This window comes from Lepidochelys kempii, chromosome 6 (genome assembly GCF_965140265.1).
Source record: "Lepidochelys kempii isolate rLepKem1 chromosome 6, rLepKem1.hap2, whole genome shotgun sequence".
In the NCBI taxonomy this organism is placed as follows: Eukaryota; Metazoa; Chordata; order Testudines; family Cheloniidae; genus Lepidochelys; species Lepidochelys kempii.
In genome coordinates, this window is record NC_133261.1 from 30,890,731 (window position 1) to 30,916,286 (window position 25,556).

At 40.4% G+C, this 25,556-nt stretch overlaps 1 protein-coding gene across 4 annotated transcripts in view; it reads right to left on the minus strand.

Annotated features, from left to right (window-relative positions):
- The window catches only part of OTOG (otogelin), a 170,392-nt gene that overhangs the window by 120,217 nt on the left and 24,619 nt on the right, over positions 1-25,556 (minus strand). For 3 of the 4 annotated variants that reach the window (XR_012159331.1, XM_073347364.1, XM_073347365.1), the window contains exons 5-15: positions 24,516-24,608; positions 23,969-24,123; positions 22,145-22,263; positions 21,516-21,721; positions 19,954-20,084; positions 17,966-18,072; positions 16,870-16,979; positions 16,173-16,298; positions 14,893-15,001; positions 11,014-11,060; positions 9,765-9,910 (exon numbers count right to left, since the gene is read on the minus strand). Coding sequence is in view for 3 of the 4 variants with exons in the window: in XM_073347364.1 (XP_073203465.1) it covers positions 9,765-9,910; positions 11,014-11,060; positions 14,893-15,001; positions 16,173-16,298; positions 16,870-16,979; positions 17,966-18,072; positions 19,954-20,084; positions 21,516-21,721; positions 22,145-22,263; positions 23,969-24,123; positions 24,516-24,608 (1,349 nt within the window). In the remaining variant the exon portion in view is untranslated. Of the gene's footprint in view, positions 1-9,764; positions 9,911-11,013; positions 11,061-14,892; positions 15,002-16,172; positions 16,316-16,869; positions 16,980-17,965; positions 18,073-19,953; positions 20,085-21,515; positions 21,722-22,144; positions 22,264-23,968; positions 24,124-24,515; positions 24,609-25,556 lie in introns of those variants that run through there. The other variant, XM_073347366.1, reaches the window with a different exon arrangement.

Below are 25,556 nucleotides of genomic sequence, written 5' to 3' on the forward strand. Positions count from 1 at the left end.
AATAATTATGCAATGAAAATGTTGCACAAATAATTTCAAATAACTAATAAATATGACTACATTGTAGGCAGCTCATGAATACTTTGTGAACAGAAAAAGAGGCAAAATTTATCAAGTAAATTATTTACTGAATATTATTCTCACAATTCTATTGTGCAATTTTGTAACAGGTTGGGTTTTATTAAAAATTAATGTTTGATTTTGTCACATGTTTTTCAGGGTTTCTAGTAAGCTTCTTTTGGAGCTGTAGTATGCATGGATAGTCAGAAAACTTTTCCCAGGCCTGCAGCCTTTCATTTTGGACTTCGAAATATGTGCTTTTGGCATAAAAATTGTCAAATGGAGACAGTTCTATGCTCATGCAGTGTACACCTGTGGCTTGTTAGTAATGGCCTTTGCAGTGTGAAAGATTCCCATGATCCAAGCTAGACATGCAAAACCTACCTGGCCCACATTTTGTAAATTTGCACAAAGAAACATAGCCAGATAAAGAAACTAGATGGTGTAAGAAAAAACCTAAAGCAAGTAGTGAAACCACTTGGTACCTCAATCAAGTATTGAGCACTTAATATTCCAGCATGTTTTATATTACAGTAGAGTGAACTACCACTAGATACTACACCAAACAGGTGGAAGGCAGTATGAGTTCAAGATTCATTGAACACTGAATTTTTCCAATGTATCACAGTTACAGACACATGTGCTAAATAACCTGGCAACTAGCCACACAGATGATTCAATAGCTATCAGAGTCTCCAGACAAGTACCTCTGTCTTTGTGAGTAGCTGAACCCATTTAGCCTCCCATTCAAAGAAATAGCACTGGGAAAGGGGAAAGAAATGCTTGATAAGTCAAATAGAACTAACAGACTTTACTTGTTAGAATAACATTCAGCAACTGGTACTTTTGTAATCAGATAAAACCCTAGAAAATGTACGGTAGGGGCCAATCCTGCACTGGAAGTGAAATGGAACAGATGACCTGCAATGGCTTTTCCATCTTTCAGTTGTGGTAACAAAGTTGTTTATTACATTTTTAAGTACATATCTGAGCAGCATAGGAACCAGACTGTGAAGCAGGGTCACAGTTTGGTTTCTGCTGTTTCTTTGCTTCAGAATGGGAGTAATCTGTATCAGGCCTTTTGCCAGCAGAGATTATTTCACTTTCTGCACTGGCTCCAGTGAAAAGGCTGGGATGTTTTGGGACCAGCAGAGCGGAGATTTTGCCCATTCCCCATCACCTACCCAGGAAGGGAAGTTGCAGCCCACAGGTGCTGCTCTCCCCCAGTACAAACTCTGACAATGCAAGTAACCCACTCAGGAGAGTAAGTGGACTCTTTGCACCCTCTTACTCTCTTATGCAGGCAAGCAGTAGGATTCACTGACTCCAAAGTAACCTGGTCTATCATGTTTGTTCAGTTTTTTTCTTAATATATTATTATGTATGTATTTTCATAAACATTTCATCTTCTACAACAGAACACAAAGCCAAAGAGAGATGTTTGAAACCTTTACCTTTGGCCTTAGGTTCATGTAACTTGATTAAACTTCAAGTGTTGAAGATGCAGCACAAGCATGATGATGCAACAGAAATCTGGCAAACCATATTAAAAATCTTCAGTGTGAGGCAGGCATTGCAGCAAGAGCTGGTGAAAGTGTCTCACTTGAAGTGGTTATAAGAGACTGTAGGAAGGCAAGAGAAATATCCCACTGTCACCAGGGTGGGAGTTTGAGACACGGCTGGTGGATCAACCACTGACCACATCATCCCACAGATCACTACATGCAGAGGGGAATCACAAAGGCTGTGGGGGATACTCCAACCCAGAAGCTAGAGTGGCAGCCATAGAGAAGCTCTCCAGTTTCTCTATCACTAGGGTAAGAAGGATTCTGTCCCACCAACACTTCCTACACATCGTCCATGGAGAAACCCAGCATCCAACCCAGCTACTCAGGCTGGGCACAGGAAAAGGATTTGGGTCAATCTGCAAGCAAAAAGTGAGTATACACATAACACTTTAAGTGCTGGCTTATAGCAGATCATGGCCCAATCAAACTTGAAATTCAGTGCAGATGTAGAAGCAAATCTGATGACCTCCATAAAACCACTGAGAGGTTGAAAGACAAACTGAAAACCATATGAGAAGAGGTTGCTTTCAAGACATACCTGTGACTAAGCAAATGAAATCAAGAGTATGTAGGCTGAATAGTACATAGTATTTTGTTGTTCATAGAAAGTTCTATGGTACTGTCCGATTCATTTAAGGTTTTTACAATACTTGACTCTATGCTTTCTTTCACATATAGTGCCACTTCCCCACCATTGCAACCTACTTTGCCATTCCTACATATTTTGTACCCTGGCATTACCATGTCCCGTTGATTATGATTGTTCCACCAAGTTTATGTGATGCCTATTACATCAATATCTTCATTTAATACGAGGCACTCAAGTTCACCCATCTTAGTATTTAGACGTCTTGCATTTGTACACAAGCACTTATAACTTTTGTCAATATTTAGCTGTCTGCCTTCATGTAATGTAATTGACTCATTTTCATTTGATTAGCTCATGAAAAAGCTTATTAACCAAACATGAACAGATGCTGAAAAGATTATTATAACGTTTCAGTCATGAACCAAGGACCCTATTGTGCTAAGCATTGTACAAACACAGAAATAATTACAACAAATCTAAGGAGCCAATGATATCAGAAATAGTGCCTGAAAACCAGTGCAGAAAAGAAAGCTTGCCTAGACATCATTTAAATGGACAGAACTATTTGCAAAGTTTGTTGCAACTATTATTCCACCAAGCACACATCAAGTGCTACAATAATGCACATGGAATTCATATTTTCTAGACATGCAATCCAGACAATGTTCATTGCAGACATGATTCAGCAAATGAACTTAAAATATTCACATCAGTGCCTAGGTTAGACATGTCACCCCCAGTCCACTGTTTCCTCAGACAAATAGCAAGGCAGAAGTCAGGGTACTGAATGTTAAGAGGTTACTAGAAAAAGCAACTGCCAGTAACTCACATCCATAATTTGTTTTATGGGGTCATGCAGCACCATTAAAGTGTAGATTTGCAACAGATTCATATGGAACACCAATTGCATTCAAGGACTTCCTTGTACCACTAAAAAGCACCAGCAGTGATATTTTACCTAAAAGAGGCAGTTAAAAAAAACACAACTGCTGAAATATTTTTTCAGATCTACCAACTATTTGGATTACTGATAGAGACATATACTGAACACATATCTGTACACACAAAAACATGCCTCTTCACAAGCAAATTAAATACTTGTGCATGTAAAGGATGATTTTCCACACACAGTTCAGTATTTGTACATGTTATTGCAAAGCCTGACTGGCTTCTTCATGCCCTCTTGTTTATAAAAGTGACTCTCATCCAGTCAAGAAACTGAAACAATACCGTATTGCTTATATGACTAATCAACTAACCAACATGGCTAGAATACCAAATATCAAGTATTGAATTATCATAGCTAATTGTTTGTGACCTATCCAGAATTTACAAATAATAGCAAAAACTTTATCAAGTTATTTCAAACACAAAAATTGAGGAAATAATGATCTGGTCTCAACCAGCAGAAAAAGAGGCTCAATTCATCGAATAACGATTTGCTGTATATTATTTGTTCAGCTGTAAATGTGTAACCTAACATATGTATCATCTTCTTAGAATCCAACCTGCAGCTAGATCCTAGCACCCATGTGGAGCCCCAGTGACTTCAATAGAATTCTGCATGGGTACTGGGCCCACCCATAGAGAGCTCATTGCAGGGGCCATGATTTGTAAACAGAACAATGAGAGTAATTTGAAAACAATATGTTTTAAACATTCTTCCTTGAAAGATGGAGCTATGTAATGTGCTGCAGAAAACTACTGGTGGAAAGAAATGAATGGGATATTCGTACTAGTGCAGTACTGGTAAGCATGTTTAAATGATAGTTAAAATAGATGCAGTGAAAGCAGTCTCTCCCTTTTAAATTATACTTACTTGGCCTTTCAGAATTCTATCTTCCTACTTTTAAACTTCTATTTTTATTAAAACAAGTTAAATTCATTTCATGACTGAGTTATTTAACTTCTTCTTTTATAAAGAGGTTCAGAATGGGCTCAGTTTTGTAGGAACCCATTTTTAAGCCAATATAAATGGTGTGCACTGGATACAAAGTGTTTCAATAGCATGGTCATGGTGCCAGCATTAAAAATTAATATTATTCATGTTGACTTATTGACAATATTCACTGAATTAATAAAAATGTATTCAATAATTTTTATGTTAAGATCATGTCATTTACTCCTGTACATAACACAAGAACCCAGGGTCACCCAATGAAATTAACAGGCATCAGGTTTAAAACAAACAAAAGGAAATACTTCTTTACACACTGCACAGCCAACCTACAGAACTCATTGCCAGGGGATATTGTGAAAGCCAAAAGTATAACTGGATTCAAAAAAAGAATTAGTTAAGTGCATGGAGGATAGGCCCATCAATCACTATTACCCAAGATCAGTGGTGGGCAACCTTCAGCCTGTCAGGATAATCTGCTGGTAGACTGCGAGACAGTTTGTTTACGTTGACCATCCACTGGCACGCCCCCCCCCCCTGCACCTCCCAGTGGCCACGGTTGCCGTTCCAGTTCAATGGGAGCTGCGGGAAGCGGCGCAGACCAAAGGGATGTGCTGTCCACCGCTTCCCACAGCTCCCATTGGCCGAACCATGGCCACTGGGAGCTGCAGGCAGCCGTGCCTCCGGATGGTCAATGTAAACAAACTGTCTCGAGCCCTGCCAGCAGATTACAAACAGGTCACATGCGGCCCGTGGGCCGCAGGTTGCCCACCACTGCCCAAGATGGTCAGGAACGCAACCACATGCTCTCAGTGTCTTTCACCTCAGACTGCCAGAAGCTGGAAGTGGATGAGAGGGGATGGATCACTCAGTGATTGCCTGTTCTGTTCATTCACTCTGAGTGGCATTGGCCACTGTCAGAAGACAGGATACTGGGCTAGATGGACCATTGGTCCGACCCAGTATGGCTGTTCTTATTTGTGAATGTAAGTTCAGAATGTTGCACATGAAAATGGCTGTACCATAAAATCTTCAGACATATTTTCAGAGATTGGCTGAACACTCGGTCCTAAACTTGCAGATAACGCCTCCCAGCTTCTCCGTACAACAAACTGTAGCCATATAATGTGTTAATATTTATTAACTATCGAACATTGTTCTGCAGAAGGTTTGCTATCTCCGCCAAAGATTCTATAGAAGAAATTTTACCTGACAATAATTCTCTGTTTCAGTGAATTGTTTCTTTCATAACATTGCCTCAGCCAACTATCAGCAGGTGTTTTCACATGAACTGCTTTCTCTCTCACTAGACACTTAACAAAAATTCTTATATTCAGAATCCCTCATCATACAAACTACAAAGCCAGTGATGTTGTCACTTGAAACTCAGATAAGGTTAAGCTGTGCCTATCACTTTCCTGAGTCACTTTCCAAAAAGTGCTTAAACAAAATTTCACATCGTTCTGAAACCACTTGTTGCCTGATGACTGTTTATGTCACCAGCTCTAAGGCGCTAGCTGACTAGTGTCTTTGTGATTCAAAGGGCTGGAATCTCTTCAGGTATTTTCTTTCTTCATTTTTTAATCTGCTTGAATGTGATGGGACTGATCGGGGAAAAAATGTAATAGTCATTTTTTAAAAAAAAGGGACCAAAAATCTCAGGTCACTGAGAAATAAGAAAAGGAGTACTTGTGGCACCTTAGAGACTAACAAATTTATTTGAGCATAAGCGTTCGTGAGCTACAGCTCACTTCATCGGATGCATTCAGTGGAAAATAAGTGGGGAGATTTAAATACACAGAGAACATGAAACAATGGGTGTTACCATACACACTGTAATGAGAGTGATCAGGTGAGGTGAGCTATTACCAGCCGGAGAGCGGGGAGGGGGGAAGCCTTTTGTAGTGATAATCAAGGTGGGCCACTTCCAGCAGTTGACAAGAATGTCTGAGGAACAGTGGGGGGGGAGGGGCGGGGGGAAATAAACATGTGGAAATAGTTTTACTTTGTGTAATGACCCATCCACTGCCAGTCTTTATTCAAGCCCAAGTTAATTGTATCCAGTTTGCAAATTAATTCCAATTTAGAAGTTTTTTTTGTTGAAGAATTGCAACTCTAGGCATGTTTATTCACACACACCCCCCCATATCGTTCCTCAGACGTTCTTGTCAACTGCTGGAAATGGCCCACCTTGATTATCACTACAAAAGGTCCCCCCCCCGCCCCCCGCTCTCCTGCTGGTAATAGCTCACCTTACCTGATCACTCTCGTTACAGTGTGTAAGGTAACACCCATTGTTTCATGTTCTCTGTTATATAAATCTCCCCACTGTATTTTCCACTGTATGCATCCGATGAAGTGGGCTGTAGCTCATGAAAGCTTATGCTCAAAAAATTTGTTAGTCTCTAAGGTGCCACAAGTACGCCTTTTCTTTTTGCGGATACAGACTAACACGGCTGCTACTCTGAAACCTGAGAAATAAGAGCTTCTGCAACACACATCTTTTAGATTACAAATCAGATTTATTTCTTAAAAGGGAAACACATGTTGAATGTTCCCTAGTGTAAAGCAGTTTATTTGCCAAGTGGGGGGCATATAGTTAAGCAAATTAATGGATGCTTCACACCCCTACTCTGATGGTGTCTGGATTAACTTCCATGAAGTTACTCTTGATTTACACCACATAAGTCCTGATTTTCCAGTCGCCTACATCTTCAGAACTCTCCACTCACTTATACCTGCAGTAGAGTTTACACCCACTTTGGATTCATGGAAACAGATCCTCTGGTCTGGACTCAGCACAAGACACAAATTTGTGGGAGTGACCCTGATCTTGGACCTGATTGTGGGTCCCAACATACACTAGAATGGCCTGATGGCTGCTCCAACTTACACCTGGCTGCTTACTGCCCCAAGAGCCTATTCTGGCACCTATAAATCACCAGGCCACAGAGATAAATTAGGCACGACCCCTGTGTCTGCAGTCAAGAAGAGGGTGATGTTAGAACAGCTCCCACAGCTGTCTGCAGTCTGAGGATTACCCCAGAAGGTCAGACACAGCAACATTATGGTCACATTACAAAGTAGAAGCAGCACAAAGTTCTTGCTTATTTTGCACAGAGGCAAGGGAGTGCTCCAAGGGAGTCGAGAATAAAGCCCATAATGAGCATCTTGCATATTATCATAACAGAAACTTGAACCAAGACCTTCATTGTCTATTGCCAACATCTTTAGAAACAGCTCCCTCTAGCCAAGACACTGTAAACTGGCCTAATCTGGCCTCAGCTTCTGTAACCTACTGATGAGCAAATGTTATGAGTTTCCCTCTCTGTCCCAATACACAGAGGATGAGAGTTGTTTCATCCCCCAATTACAGAGCTCAAGCTGTAGCAGTTTATGACCTGGTTCAGTCCCTGCTGAGCCAGCCAACAGGGAGGCCATCACACCTCAGTTTGCTTAACTGAACTGCTGACAGTGTTTCTTCAGGAGATCCCATTTTGCTAGCCATTAGTCCAGCAACATGGAACACAACTGCAACATATCCCTCTTTCTCAAGTTTGGTCGATTCTACAAACCCTGTAGAAGCAGACGTATGTAATCTTTAATGTTTATGTTCCTATTTTTTGTTACACTCCCTTTTTAATTGCACTAAAAATGAGGATTGAACTTTCTTTCAGACTATAATACTGGAGTCAGCAACACCTCCGGATTTACAGAAAGTAATCAATGCAGCCCCCTCAGGGGTGAAACACAGTGACTATTTAGAAATGCACATCAGTTTTGAATAGAAAGCGAAGGAGAATACTATAGGCAAATGGAATTACAAAGGAAAATAGAGGGCAGAGGATCAGATTGGGATCTCACTCAGTGTAAGTCAGAGGTAACTCCAGTGGACTGTAAGCTTTTCAGGGGAAATGACTGTCTTTGAACAGTGCCAGCACATTGTTGGAACTGTTGGAATACAAATAGCAAATAATAATAAAGTCTGTGCAGCTTATATAAAGTTCAGACTCATCAGTAGAGTTGCTACTGATTTAAACTAGTTAAGTGAGAACAAAATCAGACTCCGAATATAATTACCCAAGTTGGAATCTGGCCAGGACACAAAGTTTAACCTATTCTACTCTTAGAACAGGTGGCCAGCAGCTCAGTTTTTTATCTCGTCTCAAACATGGCAACTGCCATAGCACTGTGACCCTGACACAATATTGGAGCACTAGTTCAGAACAGATGTGAAATACTGGACAAATTTTGCCCTTGGGTGTACATATATAGCACCTATTGAAGTAAGTGGAAAGGCAACCATCCAAAAAAAGGAAGTTGGACACTCAGAAATGTGGTGTATTCAGGACTGTATTGGAATTACAAGCTATCACTTGAAGAATGTGTGGTGGGTGCTAGGGGTTCATGATCCCATCTGCAGGCTAGAGGGGTCTGGAGTAAAGTGTGTGACTGGAGTCAGTCTGAAAAGAGCCAGCTTACGGCAAGGTGGGGTGAGTTGTGCCGCTCTGCCTTAAAGAACAGCCTTTTTTCTCTCTCTCTGTTTTGGGGTTCTTTGTGTTATTGTCATAAATTCTAAGAAATAAAGTAGAGTTATGTTGCACCCTTTCAGCAAGAGTATTTATGTTTTTATCTAATATCTTTTATGTGTGCTGTGACCATTTCCCATAGGAACTAGGTATTCCTTGGAAAACTAGTACAGACCTGACCCAACTTTGCTTACATTGCAAGGCCTAACAAGACCACAACACAAGGTTAAATGCTCCAGCTGACTATATTAATCAGGGTTGTATTAGATATCATGAAGGTAATAAAAACCTTGTCCAATGTACTGTATTTCATCAGCACAAGTAATGTTACAATGATATACATACACACAGGACTGGCTTCACACATGTAGAACAGACATGCAACTTTTGTGTGTGACTACAGACTGATGGGCAGATGTTTGGCCATTTGCCTAAGACAGCAGAACTCCTAGACTCAGCCATACTTTACAGAGAGAGAGAGAGAGAGAGAGAGAGAGAGTTCACCACCATCAACACTCTTGACAGGTGCCCCCAAAACTTTATGCAGCTTTCCAAACACCACAGCTAAAATTCTTTACAAGTTACAAGAAGCACACAAAATGAGAAGCCCCTACCCAATGCACTGAGAATGGTAATAGTGTTCTGTGACTGCTATATTATGTTTGCTATGTGCTTATGGCAGACCTGGAGAGAGAGAAGAGCCCACCACACCCAGAAGCCTCCAGGACAATCAGATACCAACATTAATTTTTCAGAGTAAGCACATCTTTTCTATTTTCCCCCCTCACCCAGGACCTGATCCAATGTCCATTGGAGTCAATGGGAGGCTTCTGATTAACTTTAATGGATCCTGGATCAAGATCCCAAGGCACAGCTCTTACTCTCTCTGGATGCAGATGTATTAGGCTTTCTCCACAATCCTCCTCAAAAAAATCTATTTAAATGCCTTTAAACATAAATTAATTAAAGAAAATCATTGCTACAGTCTTGTTTTTAAAGTATTACATTGTACAGGTAGTTGGTTTTGGATTCCCCCCCCCCCCCATATTGAACACATTTTTCTGACTCCAGTAACAGAAAATAGAAGATATAAGATATAATTAGAAAGCATTAAGGCTTACCGGTCCACAAGGAGCATTTTGCAGAGATACTGTAAACTTGCCAGATCTGTGGCTTTTTGCCAAAATATATTGGCAGGTAGCTTGGAAAGTATATTTGCGCCCATCAAATGTCATGAAGTTAATGTCTCCTGAGACAGAGCATTCAGCTGATATTAAAAAAAAGGATAAAGTCCTTTATTATAGAGCAAGTATTTGTTGTAAATACTCTACAACTTTTATTATTACTGTAAGATTCAAATACTCTGGTATAGATCGAACAACTTTAATGACTGATTAACAATGTTATTAACGTGCTGTACTCAAGTGTTAGTGACAGGGAATGCATTAACCGAGCCCCCATAAAGCGCTTAGAATATGAACACTTGACCTTAGAAATTCTCCTGGGATCCACTGCAAACCAACACTGAATATTGATAATCACTGCTCTATAGATTTGTCAGGCTATTAACTGTCAGGACTTAGATACCACAGTGGTGAGCATTACAGAAAACCCTAAGACAGGTGGGTAATTTGATGTGTAAAATTTGGATTCTTGATTATTTTTATTTCTTTATATATTATTATACACAAAAAACTGTGTTAAAGGACCATTAAGGTTGCAAAGTCAAGCATTTAAAAGTTAAACGCCAACATTAAAATAAAGTTTTCTGTTTATAATTCAGCCAGATTTGGGATTTTTTTTCTTTCACAGGAACAACAAAAATGTAATTCCTGACACACCAGGGCAACTCCCACTGCCAAATTTTAAGTCTTTGCTCCGAAGCAAGTGGTGCTAGAGATTGACAATGAAACAGCTATAAGAATGCTTTTAATGTGGCCAAAAGAATGTATTTTTTCCTACTCATGTTCTTGGAAAAACAAATCATCTGAGGAAGACATCTGGCATGAAAAATTTCAGCTCTAACAGTTTAAATTATAATGGGAAGTGTTGGTCAGCATAAACTAAAGATGGTGCCTCCAGCTCTGCCTATAACAACACTCAACGAACGTATTGTGAAGGGCATTATCTAGCTGAACAGAAAAATGAAGATGGCTGTTATGAAGGTCATTGTAATACCTATTACAATGTGTGTATAGGTGTGTATGTGCATCTGTAGTTATATAAAGAGACACACATGTTGTACAATAGGAAATCTTGTTAAAATACGTCTCAGGGCAGAATTTGGCCTTAAGTAATAATTGGCTATTATAAACTAACATAATATTTTGGACTCTATGAGGTACCTGACCCCAGGTCCTTTACACATACCTGGACAGGTAAGATTTGTGCAAGTCCACTTTCCTCCAATGCAAGTACTGAAAGAAAAATCAAAAGTTGCATATTAAAAAAAATTCAGAGGTTGTCCATCAGTTCCACCTCCTGGTTTTCTGCTCCAGGAAGACATCACCAAAGGAGTAAGTGGGATGGAGGGGTCCTGCAATAGCAGAAGGTGCCCAGACTCAGATATTGTGTGCAATGGTTGGACTTGATTATAAGTGGGGAGGTTGCTGAAAGAAGTGCCATCTGTTACTTTGCATAGATGCCCACAAAATCTTGGATTAGTCTTGCTTTTCTCTCATTAATGATCATTATAAAAACTAATGATGAATGAACCTCAAAAGGTCAGGGAACTTCAGTTTGGATAAATCACTTGAAAATGTGGATGTTTATCCAGACTTTATCTGAACCTGTTGGATGTGCTTGATACAGAAGTTCAGGTCAATTCCCTTTTTTTATTTCCTTCTTCTTCTTCTTTTTTAATCTGAACTTGATCACCTCTCCTTAGTAAAAAACAACAACAACGACAACATGGATCAATTCTGTTAATAAAAGGACTGCATTGTAGAGGGCTGAGTTTTAGGGAAGAAGGCATGGAAGTCTCACTTTCGAAGATTTTTGTTCAGACTCACTCACGAGATGTTTCTCTGCAGCATCAGAACCCCTTAAATATTTACACTGAGAGACTTTTCTGAATATACGAGTCTGAAGAAAAAATGGGAAATATCAGATACTTGTCTGTTCCGTAACATGCCTTCCACTCTTGATAAAATAGGAGGCTTTGCATCTTAAATGCTATTGCTATCATGGTGCGTGCTGTATCCCGCATCATGGATCTCTCCCTTAGCAGTTTTTTTCCAGTACAGAAAGCAGTAGTTGGTGCAGTTATGGAGTGCCATTACAGTTCAGAATCGTCCTGTTTTCAACTCATGAAGAAACAGGGGTGAGGAGCAGGGGGAGTGAAGTCACTTTGCAAGGCCTATGGTATGCAAGAACGTGACCAAACACGTTTATGAAATAGAAGTTCTAAACACCATTTTTAAGGACAGCAATCTGTAAATAACACTACAGCAATAAGAGGGAACCAATGTTAAGGCAAAGACTGAAGGTGTCTTTTTTCTGTAACAGAGGTTTATAAAAAAAATAGAAATCTGTTCAATTTTTCATTTTATTAAAATGAAACCTGTATCTATCCTGCTCATCAGAACAATTTGATCTTGTCAAAGATAGAACATCTTCCCTTTGGCCTTGAAGGTAAGATGTGCAGTCTACTTAATGCTTCTCTGTGGAAAAGCATATTCAGGTTGTACTGTAACTATAAAGTGGTGTGGCTCATATCTCAAACATCTACATCTCTACAAGAATGAGGGAAGGAAGAGATCCCTGAGCACAGATCTCACTATACATCACCACTTTGCATTGTCTGCTCACCAGACATGTCTTTAAGACTCTTCCACCTTCCAGACTACAGTACATGTAAAAAGGCAATGGTTTGATTTAGTCTTGTTGCTTTCAAAGTGTGTCAGATGTAATTCCCATAAGACCTGTGAAATCCAGCTATACCAGAGCTACCAGAACAGCAGAAACAAGTTTCTCTAATCAGCCTTATTAAAATACAGTCTCATATTTTTGTGCTCGACACCACAGAATGATCTGTTTTATTGGTGTCCAACCTGTGACTCTTGAAGCTCTAAATTGTGGCCCTCAGGTTTCACAACGTTAAAATATGGTCTTGATTATAAACTGAAAATGCATTCCCCAAGCCAGGCCTTGCAATTATTTAAATGAAACATTTGAATCAGCTTTGTCACTACAGGAAGGAGCTAGGGGACACTGCCTCCCCAGCTGTCTTCCACTCCTTCTCCTGCAGCCCAGAAGCAGCTCCATAATGAGCCAGAACTTCATGAGCAGCTTTTGTCCCTTCCCTGCTGCAGCTGTTCAGCAGTTCCCCGGCTTGCTGCCTACTAGATTGCGGGGGGAGGGGAGTAGCTCTGGTTGTGTCACAGAAGGGTAGTGGGCGGCCAGACCTCGTGGTCAGAGCCAGAGTCCACACTCACGAGACAGAAGTCAAGCATCAGATGGGTCAGGATACCAGGAGTTCAGAAGCAGGAGACAAACTGGAAATCAGAACCACAGGTCAGATGCCAGGAGTCAAGCCAGGGGAGCAGGAGTAGGAAGCACAAGGCACACAGTCCAGAACAGCATGGATCCCAGTTGTTCAGACAACTTCCTATTCCTGCTGCTGGCTTAAGTAGGACCAGCAGGCCAATCAGCTACTCTGTCACTCCACCAATAGGACCTCAGAGGAAGAGTCTCAAACTGGAGTTCATAGGTCCTGGGTAGGCAGTTGTCAGCAGGCTACCAAGTGGCGGGTTGGAACATGGCTACTCCTGTCCTACAAACCCAGATTCGAGGCCCATGGATTGCTCCATTGCTTACTTACCTCCCAGGTTGTGGGAGCCTGAAGAGGAGCTGACAGAAGCTGATTTGGCTCTGCCTGAACCTAAAGGAATATTTAGCAAAGGGTGGTTCCCCTCCCCTACACAGCCTTGGCTGGGGAGAGGATGAAAAACTGAGAACCAAAAACAGTTATGGCTCCAATTATGGCTCCAAGTCCAGGTTAGAGTAGCCTGGGGGCTGCTTTATCTTGTTCCAGCTGACTATAGTCCCCAAGGGACTATACACTAAACGGGGATTACCAGAGTGCAGCCTGCTCCAGCCATAATCCCTCCCCAAAAGAACACACACCGGCTGCACCGGCGGCTGCAGGTAGAGGTGAAGGAACCAGCTATACTCAATGAGTGTCCAAGGAAAACTCCTCCATACCTGGAAATCCCCTGCAGGAGACATGGTTTCCACTCCATTGTGCTTCCTGAGTACACAAAGGGAAGAGAACTGGGCAGAAAATCTGCCCCAAAGAACTCATGGTGGCCCTTTGCCATTTTTAAAGTAATATGTTTGGCTCTTGGCTGAAAAATGCAGACATCTCTGCTCTGAGATAGAAATTACTTTTGCATGCAATAACACTGTTGTTAAAAAAAGCATGTAGTACATTAGTGACATAGGGGATTTTAGGGGAGCTGAACAACTGCAGCTTTCATTGACTTCATTTGGAGACATGGGTAGTCAGCAGCTCTGAAAAAATCCAACCTTGTGTAGGTGATTAATAAATCACCAAGTACAAGTCATGCAACTGGTAAACACAGAGGGCAGCTGCAAAATGAATTAATGATCACAGCAAAGAATGGTGAGCCCAGCATAAGTGTCTGTGAAACTTTAAGGGTTCTATAATAATATATATTTCCCCATCTAAGATTATCATCTGACCGTATAAGTAGACTCTTTCTGATATTATCCTAACAGTTTCACTATCCTAATATTTACTCTACCATCCAAATTCAGATTCTGCCTGTCCCTAGGGAATTTCTAGATTCAAAGAAGTGTTGACAACACAACAGAAATTAAATGAGGATACCTGAGAAGATTATTTTAGACTCTAAAACAAGCTGTCTGACACTTATCTTGAGATTATCTGAATTTGGGTTTGAGCTAAATTTTATCCCAGTATAAATTGGTACAACTCCACTGAAGCCCATAGAGCTGTGCCAATTTACCCCAACAGAAAATCAGACGCAATTATGTAAAAATGTCTAAGTTTATTTAATTTGTTAACATTTATCTGCTTTATTTTTCTATTTGCCTTCCATAAGCGGAAAGAAAAGTGCATTCACTGCCCCTCCATAATCAGACAAAATATGTTATAGAAAAACTGATTGTATTTTCATAAAAGTAGGGAATGTAAGAAGGGGCTTTTTGTCTCATGATCAAATGATTAACGAAGTATGCAGTATGAAAAGGGAAGTTACTAACCAGTTATTGCACTCCTCATGAACCACAGAGCCCGTTCTATAGGAATTTCCATGATAATCACATGGGCATTCTGTAGGCTTGACACACAATCCATTTTCATAAATTAGACCTAGAAGGAATAATCCAACAGGAAATAAATGTGAATGAGCTTTATTAATGGTGGCTGGAGCTTTGTCTACCTTACTAGTACTTCTAATAATAAAACTAATGGCCCTACGGAGTAAATATTTTAGAATAGCTTGAAGTTCCTTTCATCTTGCAGAAAAAAATTATATATAATTAAATATTAGATTTAATCCCTTTATTGTTGGAGATACACTGAAGTCACTGGGAGCTGCTAGTTAAAGTTCAGTATCTTTGAAAGTCACACTGCTTTATTTAAGTGTCTTATGGATCTTGGAGCTTAATGTCAAGCACTCATTGTTTGACACTCTTGGCCTTTAGCCATACATTTTATTCACTGTTTGCTGTGTATTTTGTTCCTTTAATGACTAATTTAAATTATAAGTATTCTAGTACTAGAACCCATAGCCCAACCCATTGGAAACTAAGCAGATAACAGAGATTATTACACTTACATACCAGTAGAGAATTACTGAGGGACACCACTTTTAAGATTCATGGAACATCACTACTCTGTTTCATCTGTCCCCTTCCAGACAGAGTTACATATCCAATAACTGGCAGTAGCAAATGGAGAATAAGGACAAGATTTTTGCATTTAGGTATGTGCACAAGGCCAAGTTAAGAAATAGACTTGATACAAATAGGGACACATCTAGGACCCCAGGTCCCAGCATCAGCAGAATCTCAGCTTTCATTAAAAAAAAAAAAAACATAACTATGTATGTTTCTAGCCTTCATGGTTGCAAAAGAGAGCTTGAAAATGTGACTTGAGTGTAACCAATGCCATGACGTTTGCCTGAGTCTACAGACAGCCTCTAGCAGAGAGATGAGCAGAAGCCACTAGAACCAGGGAGGAAGCTGCCTAGCTCCAAAACCAGCACCAGAGCAAACCAGTGCCTCTTGCACAGGGGTGGTTCCACCTGGCTACTGTTTGCAAGAGTGGGAAGGGCTCAATCAGTGTGGGAGAAGGGCCCCCCCAGTACTCTCCCTGTTGAGGCAGCAGCCATGATGAGTCCCCCATGCAAGCGTGTGCCTAGATCCCCAGATTGCCTCCCCAGCCTGGTTCCCATTGGTTTCACCAAGGCTCATGCACATATCTGAAGGCCAAATTTAGCCATAGGATAAAACAAGTTTGAGAAATAAGGCTGTGTTACCATCTGGACAGTAGCATCCATCGACACAGGGAAGTTCACTGTCAATACACTGTGTTTTTTGCTGACATGAAACTGGGCAACAGTCGATACATTCATTGTAGATTAAATGTTCTTCACAGGTAATAACTGAAAAATGAAACAAGCTGAGAAATGAAAAGGCGTTATGCTACCACCTCAGTGGAAGATAATACTATTCACACTGTTTTCATATTTTTTACTTTTTTTAATTCACATATCAAATCTGACGTACTGAATTGTGAAGGTTTATCCAAGTGCTACTTGAAAAAAACATTTTAAGTCCTTGCAAATTTTATATTTCAGAAATCAAAGGAGTATTAATCAATATCTGAGACAGAAAGTTTACAATAGATAAGATTCACAACCTTCTTAAAAATACCTGCAATGTTTCTAACAGGATGATTTATTTTAAAACATTTTTAAGTAATTAAAAAATATGCTTCATAATTTATGACAGTCTTACATTTATATAGAACCTTTCATAATGAAAGTTTCCTAAGGACAGACTAAATGTACAAAAATTAGACATAGTGAAGTTCATCTAGCACTGAAGCGCAGTCAGCTCTATATTGTCTGTGGAAGGCACACTGAACCATAACAGAAAGAAAGATGTGCAGAACTCTCTCATCAAAGTTCAGCTATTGGGTAATATTTTAAAGTATGGGACTAGCCAACATACCACATTGCTGAAAGTGCGTCCGCCATCCATGAAGGGGTTTTCCTGCTTGAGCACAGGCCCTAGCATATTCAGTTAATGCTCGACACCAAGTTGCATTTTCAGCTGCTGACCTTATACAAATAAAAATTGGCATGACCTTACTTTCTCCCTATAATCATATAAATATGCATCCATAACTTCATAAATAAGTCTTGCATTGTTTCAACAATACGTATGTTCTGGTATTTGAATTTATACTAATAAGTAATAACATTTTGAAATACTGTGTTGGTTAAATAACCTAAAGTTCTTAAATGAATAAAACATTCTACCCTTCTTGGGAGACTACTTATCAATATACACGGTACCTGATTCTGATCTATTATACTGGTATACATCAAGAACAACTCCATTACAATTAATGCTCTTTTTTTGCAATGTAAAAGTAATGAGAGGGAGATTACAATCAGGTTCTTGATTTTTAACTAAGAGAAGAAATTCTCTCCGAAAAGTTATTAAGATCAAGGGAACAAAAGGAAAGCATTAAGAGTGCCATCAATGTGCTCAGCATGGTACAGGATGCAAAAGGCTGTCTTTGCCCCAGCAATCTTACATTTTAAATCACAGTCAGAACAGTTCAGACAAACAATGCATCAGGTTGCCAGATGACAGAATAATCTTCAAGGAGTGTAGATTTTTTTAAAAATCATTGATTGTCTCTCTTTGTCGGACTAACAAATGTTTTGTGGAAGATTTTTTGTTTGTTTGTTGATGCAGCAATCCTGCACCATTAGAATAGAACATACTGATTAATGGCATATCATATATAGTAAAGTACATACACACTTGAGGACAGATAAATTGGGTAATTTAAAACTCATTAAAAGTTACTGGGCCTCAGGCTTTTCTCACTTAAACCAGAGAAACTAAGAAAAACTCCACTGAATCTGTGATGGTATGTGGGTATAAAACCAGGCCCATTTTATTACATCACAAGAACTGTTAGATACAAAGTGTTATGCAGAAAAGACATGCACTGAAGGGTCAGATATATTTTCTGAAGAGAATAAAATGTGTTATCTACCAGCTTTTGAATGATCAAAAAATGCCTACTTACATGCAGAGGTCATTGGTGCAACTGGCCATGAAAGGAAGAGGACTCACAGAATCATGGCATTGTTCAAATGGGGGCCATAGTAGTGTATTACACAGAGCATATGCCTTCTAAAAAGAAAGAGATTGCTGCTGTGAAAGGAATGTTCTTAAAAACATAAGCAGCATAGCACATGGTGCAAAAGCAAAACATGTGGAATGCTCAGGCTAGAAAACAGTTTCTTCTCAACAATTAAAAGCAGTTGCCTGTAGCATATTGCTCTCCATCAGGGCTGACTAGAGAGGGAAGAAGGGAGTGAGGGGTTAATTGTACCAGGGCCTTAGTTTAGGGTCCCACACAAAATTGCCTGTAACTGAGGTGAAATGGGGGGGGCAGCAAACATGATGTACCAGGACCCCAGATTTCTCTCAACAAGGCTGCTCTCCATCCTAAGCTTGCCACATTGACTCCTCAGTGCTGTCTGTTCTTGTCTGTACAATCACTGGATATGGACCAAGATGAGAACCTTAGACTCTGGGTTAGAGCTCAATCTGAATGCACACAAAGTTGTAGTCAGTGTTCTGGTAGGGACCATTCTAAGCTCAGTGCACGTACCACCACAAAAAACTTCTGCACATTTTAAACATTTACCTGTCATCAATAAAGGCTTCAAACACCTCCCGCCCTGAATTGAAAGGACCAGCCAACCTCTCTCAAATATACCTTCACGCTTCACAACATGCCCCAGGGTCAATACACTCTGGTTCTGTCAACCTAGAGAGCAAGTTCCAGCATCCCCTCACTGCAGACACCCAGCATGTAGGTCAATTAAAATATACAATAAAATGCATCACAACCAAAATGTGATGTCTCAAGTTATCTGTCACTGGCTTCAGTACAAAATATTTCATCAGGGTGGGGGGGCAGGAGGAGGCCTTCCCCAAAGCACATCATATAGAGGGAAAAAATATTGGAATTGGGGTGGGCAAAAAGGGTAATAGCTAAACCCTTGTTGCTGCCACCTATGATGCATTTCATTTCTGTCTTCTTAAGAGCTATTTCTTTCTGTCCTTTCTCAGAAAAAAAAATAGTTTTGCCTATGGAAAGATTCCGGGATTGGCCCTTTGGTTTGCAGCATTTCACTGGTACAACTTGATAAATATTGCTCAAGAATGTCACCGGAGTTTTACTTCCTTGGTTACAGAGATGAAATTTTGGTCCCCAGTGAGAAGAGAAGTGCTTTAATCTCTTTAAGCAGCTGTTTTGGCACCAGATCTAGAGGAATCCACTGGCCTGGTTTCCAGGCTGAACCTTTTCTTATGATGAGACAGCAGAATGTGCCAGAAGATCAAGGTCTATATTACAAACTTAAAAGAGAAGGCAGATGAAAAAAGCACGAGAACGGACCACTCCATCAACCACTCCAAACCCCTTTCTAACTAAGCATAGTCTATGTCTTTGAGGCAGTGTCAGGAAAAAATATGTACCCTGGAACTAGATGACACTAACCAAAGGACACTAGCATAAACACCCCACCTGGTACTGAAGGTTTTTGACTAAATCCTGCACCCTGAGTATTGAGTGAGGGAAAGGAGATGGTAGGAGAAGCAATTCTCCCCCAACTCAGTACTATCCCCCACCCCTCCCATAGAAGTAGGAAGGCAAAATCGCACTGTAACACTTGAGAGCTGGGAAAGGCGACATTTAAACACACCAGCCTGCACTACACACCATATCCCCCCAAAAACATATCTAACCCCTCAGCCAGCTAGTACATAAGCTGCAGTGAGCACAAAGTAGGAATAGCAAACAGGGATTTGCAGTGTGCTCCTGCTTCACAGTCTCTCTTCACCCACTTCCTCACAGCCTGCAGGGAGGAGTCCTGCTCTGCACCACAGCATTCCTGTAGCAAAGGACACACTGGGCAGCATCTCTATTATTCCTCGATGCACTGACCAAGATCCTATAAGAATTACAGATTGTTAATTTCCCTCATTAATTTTGATTCACACCTGCAAAGAGTCTTGGCTTTGGGTCAAACAGGGTGGCTCATAGTTAAAAGAGTTATCCCAGTCAGGTGAGCCCTGTGGACGATTTTCCCTCCAGCTCTCTACAAACTCTGCAATGTCTTCAGTCAATTTTCCTAAGAAATATACACAAATATTAAAGCATCAGTTTGACACAGAACAATAACTGCATTTGTATAGCCTCTTCCATCTGAGAACCTCAGATCTTAACAACCATGTCAAAGTGCCCATCTTTTTAAGAGTTGGGTCAGCCCCACTTGTGACTAATCAGTGGCCTCCCATCTGAGGCTGCAAGGTGAAGTCGATAGCCTGAAGGTCCGTAACTTGACTGGCAAGATCTCAGCTGGTTAGGGAGGCCCTGTGATAGGCTCTGGAGCTCTGGAAATAGCCCAGCTGGTTGGTGTCTCCCAGGCAAATGACCTGGAAAGTGAGAGCTGCAGGGAGCAGGAAGTCTTCTACAGAAGACCATGGATTAAGGGAAAGAACCCAGTTATATGAAGCTCCCAGGAAGGTGGACTGGAGAATGAGAATAACAAGGAGTCCCCGGGTGAGGGCAAAGACTTGGAATGTCTGAGAGAGGTGAGGGAAATACCTGTGGGAACTATAGCCATGTTCGGCGCAGGAAGTATTTTATATATGTTTTTTTGCCTGCGTTTTTGGTTTAACCAATAAAGTGTACCCTGAGGTAAGGGCTGAAACTGACTCTGGCAGACCATTCGTTCTTCGTCAAGCTCGGTGAGGTAATTTAAAGGGCCAGCTGGGAGACGGGAGCTAAGGGCTGCACTCTGCAATAAGCCATTAAACTTGAAAGCCAACTTTAAAGGTATAGAAATAATATCTTCATTTTTATTTTTGGAGAAAATGGGACACAAAAAGCTTAAGGGCAAGAATTTCAAAAGTGACTAGTGATTTGGGGTTCTCAGCATGAGATACTTTAAAAAGGCCTGATTTTCAAATAGTACCAAACAACCACCCTCTCAAAATCTGGACCCTCTCATGTCTCAGGTTGGGTGCCCAGAAACGGAGGGTCTGAAATCACTAGTGAAAATCTTGGTTGAAATGAAATGACACATCACTTGAATTTTTTGTGGTGTTCTTTAATTAAAAATTAAAGTTTAATTTTTATTGACTTATCCTCCCAAAATAGTGTGGTATTTTCAGGTTGCCAGAGACTCCTTGTGCACTTAGAGAGAGGAGGGAAAATGTAAAAACTGTCAAATGTAAAACCTATCTACTTTTTAGGTTCCTAGAACGCAAAATATGAGTACAGTTCTAGCTGCGTGCCTGAGCCAAATGTTTAGTTTATTTTGAAAGGGATCCCCAACCATAAACCTTGAGACGATATTGAACCCAGATATCCTTACAGATAACAGCTGACAGAAGAATTACAATATCTCATTTTAATTTCAAATACAGATCTACTTTTAAAGATAACTAAGACTACCATAAAAACTACATTGAATGGAGTTCATTTTTGACCAGGGAAAATTAAAGTGAACTGAAGCAAACCTATATTAACATCATAACATATACGTAAAAATACTCACCATAACTAGTCTCAAGCTCATCCTGCAGGATAGCATTGTTGTTCCCGCATAACCCATGTGATTTGCCCAAGTAGTCTGGTGTCAACTTTATATAGACTGCAGATGTACCATCCCAAGCCAGAGTGAATGCATACCGGTGTCTAACTAGGATGTACCCAGCTAGTTTTTGGATGTGTACATTTCCTATAGCACGAGGTAACTGAACTCTGTGAAGGAAGTATAATTAAAGACAAAAGAACAAAGAATTTTTAAATGAAAAAAATCTCCATGTAAAGGAATTATTACTCAGTGATTTAATGACTTCCCTATAAACTTGCAGGAAACTGTGCTTTGAGTAACACTGATGTAAATCTGGAGTAACTCAATTGAAGCCAACGGAGTTGTATCAGATTCACATCCAGCTCCAAACATGAATGCAGAAATTTTATCCTCTAATACCACAACATAGTTTAAATGTCATTCTCCTAGTGCACTACTTTATAAACTGCAGAAATGTTACTATCAATATGCATGGCGTATTTGCCTTTTAGCTGCCAATAAGCGATGTTGCTTTTATGTACACTGATATGTCATGAGAATTGATCCAGTGTAAAAACAAAACATACCACAATAAATGTGAATATAATTACCCAAATCCTTTGTAGATGACCTCACTGCTCAACTTTATTTCTTCATCTCCAGAAAAGAATAGGCTAACGGACCTTTTGCAGGAATAGGGTGAAGATTTGCATTCTGGATCATTATTAACCTGCCAAATGATATTATTGGGGAGAAGTAACATTTTAATAACATTCTCAACATTCTCTATGCTGCCCAACTAATACGTTCTGACCCGATCATGGACTTTTAGCAATGATCTCAGTGGGCAACAGGATAGTTTGGTCACCATGGCTTCAGTCCTCGGTTTCTCCAAGACTCACAACAATTGTGATATGCAGCACTACAGCTATGCTGCTGTAGTGTAGACACTTGCTACAGAGATGAAAAGAGTTTTTCCATTAACCTAGCTGCATCTACAGTAGGAGTTAGATCAACCTAACTATGTTGCATAGGGTGTGAAATTTTTCAGTCTAAGATTTAGCGGTAGACCAGGACTAATTTGGCCATCATCTTCTCTCCAGACTCTGAGCCTGATCATAGCCTCCCAATTTTGCAGTGTACAAAGCAAATTCTATTTAAGATGCAATGATCTAACTGGTGACTATAGGAGTTGCAGTTGACAAAATGATGCAATGAAAGTTACTGCTTTCCCTAGAGTTTAGTCACTGGAAACAATGGCAGTACACTAACCCAGAAAAAGAAGTACACAGCAGTGATGTGCCTGTGCAGGAAGATCAAAGGTTGGTATCACTGGAAGAGCATAAAGGGCAGGGAGAAGAATAAGAGAGACCAAATCAAAGATGCAGGAAAAAGCGGAATGAAGTAGGGTACTGCATGCAAGGAGAAGTTGTTTGAGCTTCCTGGGCAGTGCAGTGGGAAGCTGGTGAAGTGACTCAGCAAAGGGCAAAGGATTAGGTGGCTGAAATAATGTGTGGGAAAGACTATTTAAATTTTTAATATATAAAAATAATGCATCTGATATAAGTTAAGAGACTATGTTAGAAATTATGTATTTGATGGAACTATTTTTGAAAGATGGTCAATAATGGCTCAGCTTCTTCTATATTATCAGTAGTAGCTCTATTTCCATTAAAGATGAGTTAATATTCAAAATTTTTGATGTTTTTAAAAAATGCATTTCATTGTTATGAAACTATGCTGCTTACATACTGCAATGACAGGTACTACAGAAACCCTAATACAGATATATTGTAGAATTTAAAATGAGTTTGATTATCTGGTATTACATGTCCTGATCCCAAGAGGTGCTGAACTGGGAGTTGTGGGAACTCACTGAGCTGGGCCAAATATGAGTGAGTGGAATTTTGACCATGCAGCTTTAATTATGGTTCACATGTTCAATCGCACCCACAGAAATCATGAAAGCACAGGTGCTGAACCTGAGTGGCACTGTGAGCCCATGCACCAGGTCACAATACCCAGAATGGGGAGCCAGGCCCAGCCCCACAGGACAGAAGCTGCCACTGTGGTATGAGTGCAGGGCGGGCTCGCTCTCCAGTTCCCCCATCCCTGGGCCTCCCCTCCACTCCACACTGGGCTTGGTTGGGATTAGGATTGTGGTGTTGGGGCAGCGGGTGCTGCTGCAGATGGTCGGTGCCCCTCTTGACTACAACTCAAGATCATGTCCCAGAAGAGTTTAGTATAGTGCCCCCATTGAATTTGGTGCTGCATCCACCTCTGGTGGTCAGCACCTCACCTGATCATGCCTATACATGTAAACGCCATTGATAACCCTTGTAACTTGTCTACAGATCATTTTTCCACTTTAAACTCACAAGTTATTTGTATGCCCTGTGATAGTATGAAACTAACTTAAAAATGCAGTCTCCCACCTGTATAGAGAAACTCTGTTCATCTATTTCATTCTGTCTCACAAGTACATATGTGGATTTCCCAGAGAAATAATAGTAGAGTCCATCAAAGGTTTCAAAATGGTATTGACCCCATGTTCGGCATATGTTATCCCTTTCAGCACCTGTGTTGTGCACTGGGCAGACAAAAGGAGAGCAATTTGAAAAGCATTAACCTTTTATTTTTTGATTGAACAGGAAAGTTTAAGAAACACAATGCATTTGTCCTTGGGATTGCAGTCCCACTTCAGGATACCTGCAACACTCAGGGCGCAGTAGATATGAGCTAACACTTCCAAATCTTCAGTTATGTCTCAGCATAACTCAAGGCCAGCAGGAAAGCAAGCAGTGGCTAGGAGTTGTACAACTCCAGCTCTGCTTGTGTACTCGCTGCCCACCGGGCAGAGAGTTACTATGAGCTTTGATGTCTTTTGACAAAGGAAGGATGTCCTTGTGGCTGTGGGGCCTGTATACCCTTAACCCAACCCTGAACAGATTGCATTGTAATATAGAATTTTTTTCTACACACCTGTCTGGCATCTTGATCCACTTGCATTAAATCGACTGCAGTCACAGAGCTCTCTGTGCACACATTCACCTCCATTAAAACACATGACTGCACCTAAGTAAAGAAACAAGGCTTATTAAAAACTAAGTGTGATAATAATTTAAATTAACAAGGCCTTGCATGTGAGCCAATGGGTATTAGCTGTGCATCTGAAGGCTGGATGGGCTGACAACTTTCAACCTGAAGGATACGAAAGAGCTTCACAAACAGTATTCATACAGGAATAACTTCACTATTGGAATGCAGACACATATGGCATGGAGGACTGGAGCCAAATGAACCACGCAATACACTACAATTCAGGCATGCCAAATTCACCAGAGAAGATCTATATTCTGATTTAAAAGACTATGGCATCTCGAGGCACTTGTAACCCATCTATCACTGGAGTATCTGGGAGTCAACACAAGGATAGCAGGATACCTTAGAATCTAAAAGACCCCTGAACCCTAAAATGGATGAAGAGCTAAGTCAGCCCTGCCAAAATTCAAACCTGTTACTCCATGGAGTCTAGATATTTCTAACTGCTAGGCCACTAGTAATTCCCATTCCTTCTGATAACTTGTAAGGGTACCAGTCACAAATCAATCTTACAAATATAGACCTGAATCAGAGCAGAGATAGATGCTTTAGTTTCCATATTGATACTCTCCAACTTTTCTATGTAAAGTATTTCTGTTCATAAACTACAGTATAGAAAGCAGAAACATTTTGATTTGTAATGACAATTTTGGTTTATCCAGAGTGGATCTCTATCAGAATCTTTTGAGCCAAATTTTCAAAGTATGATGTAATGGGTACACAAGCAGAAATATGCATTTAACTACCAAATTAGTACCCTGAAATGCAGCTTTGGGGGGCCAAAATATCTGCATGGGCATTTTGATGGGTTTGCCTATTTTGCCCATCTTTATCCTTCAAAGTCGGAGCTTACTTGGAAAAATCACTGACTTTTAGTAACCGTACATAACTCCAATTACAAATCTGTCAATTTTATCTCCA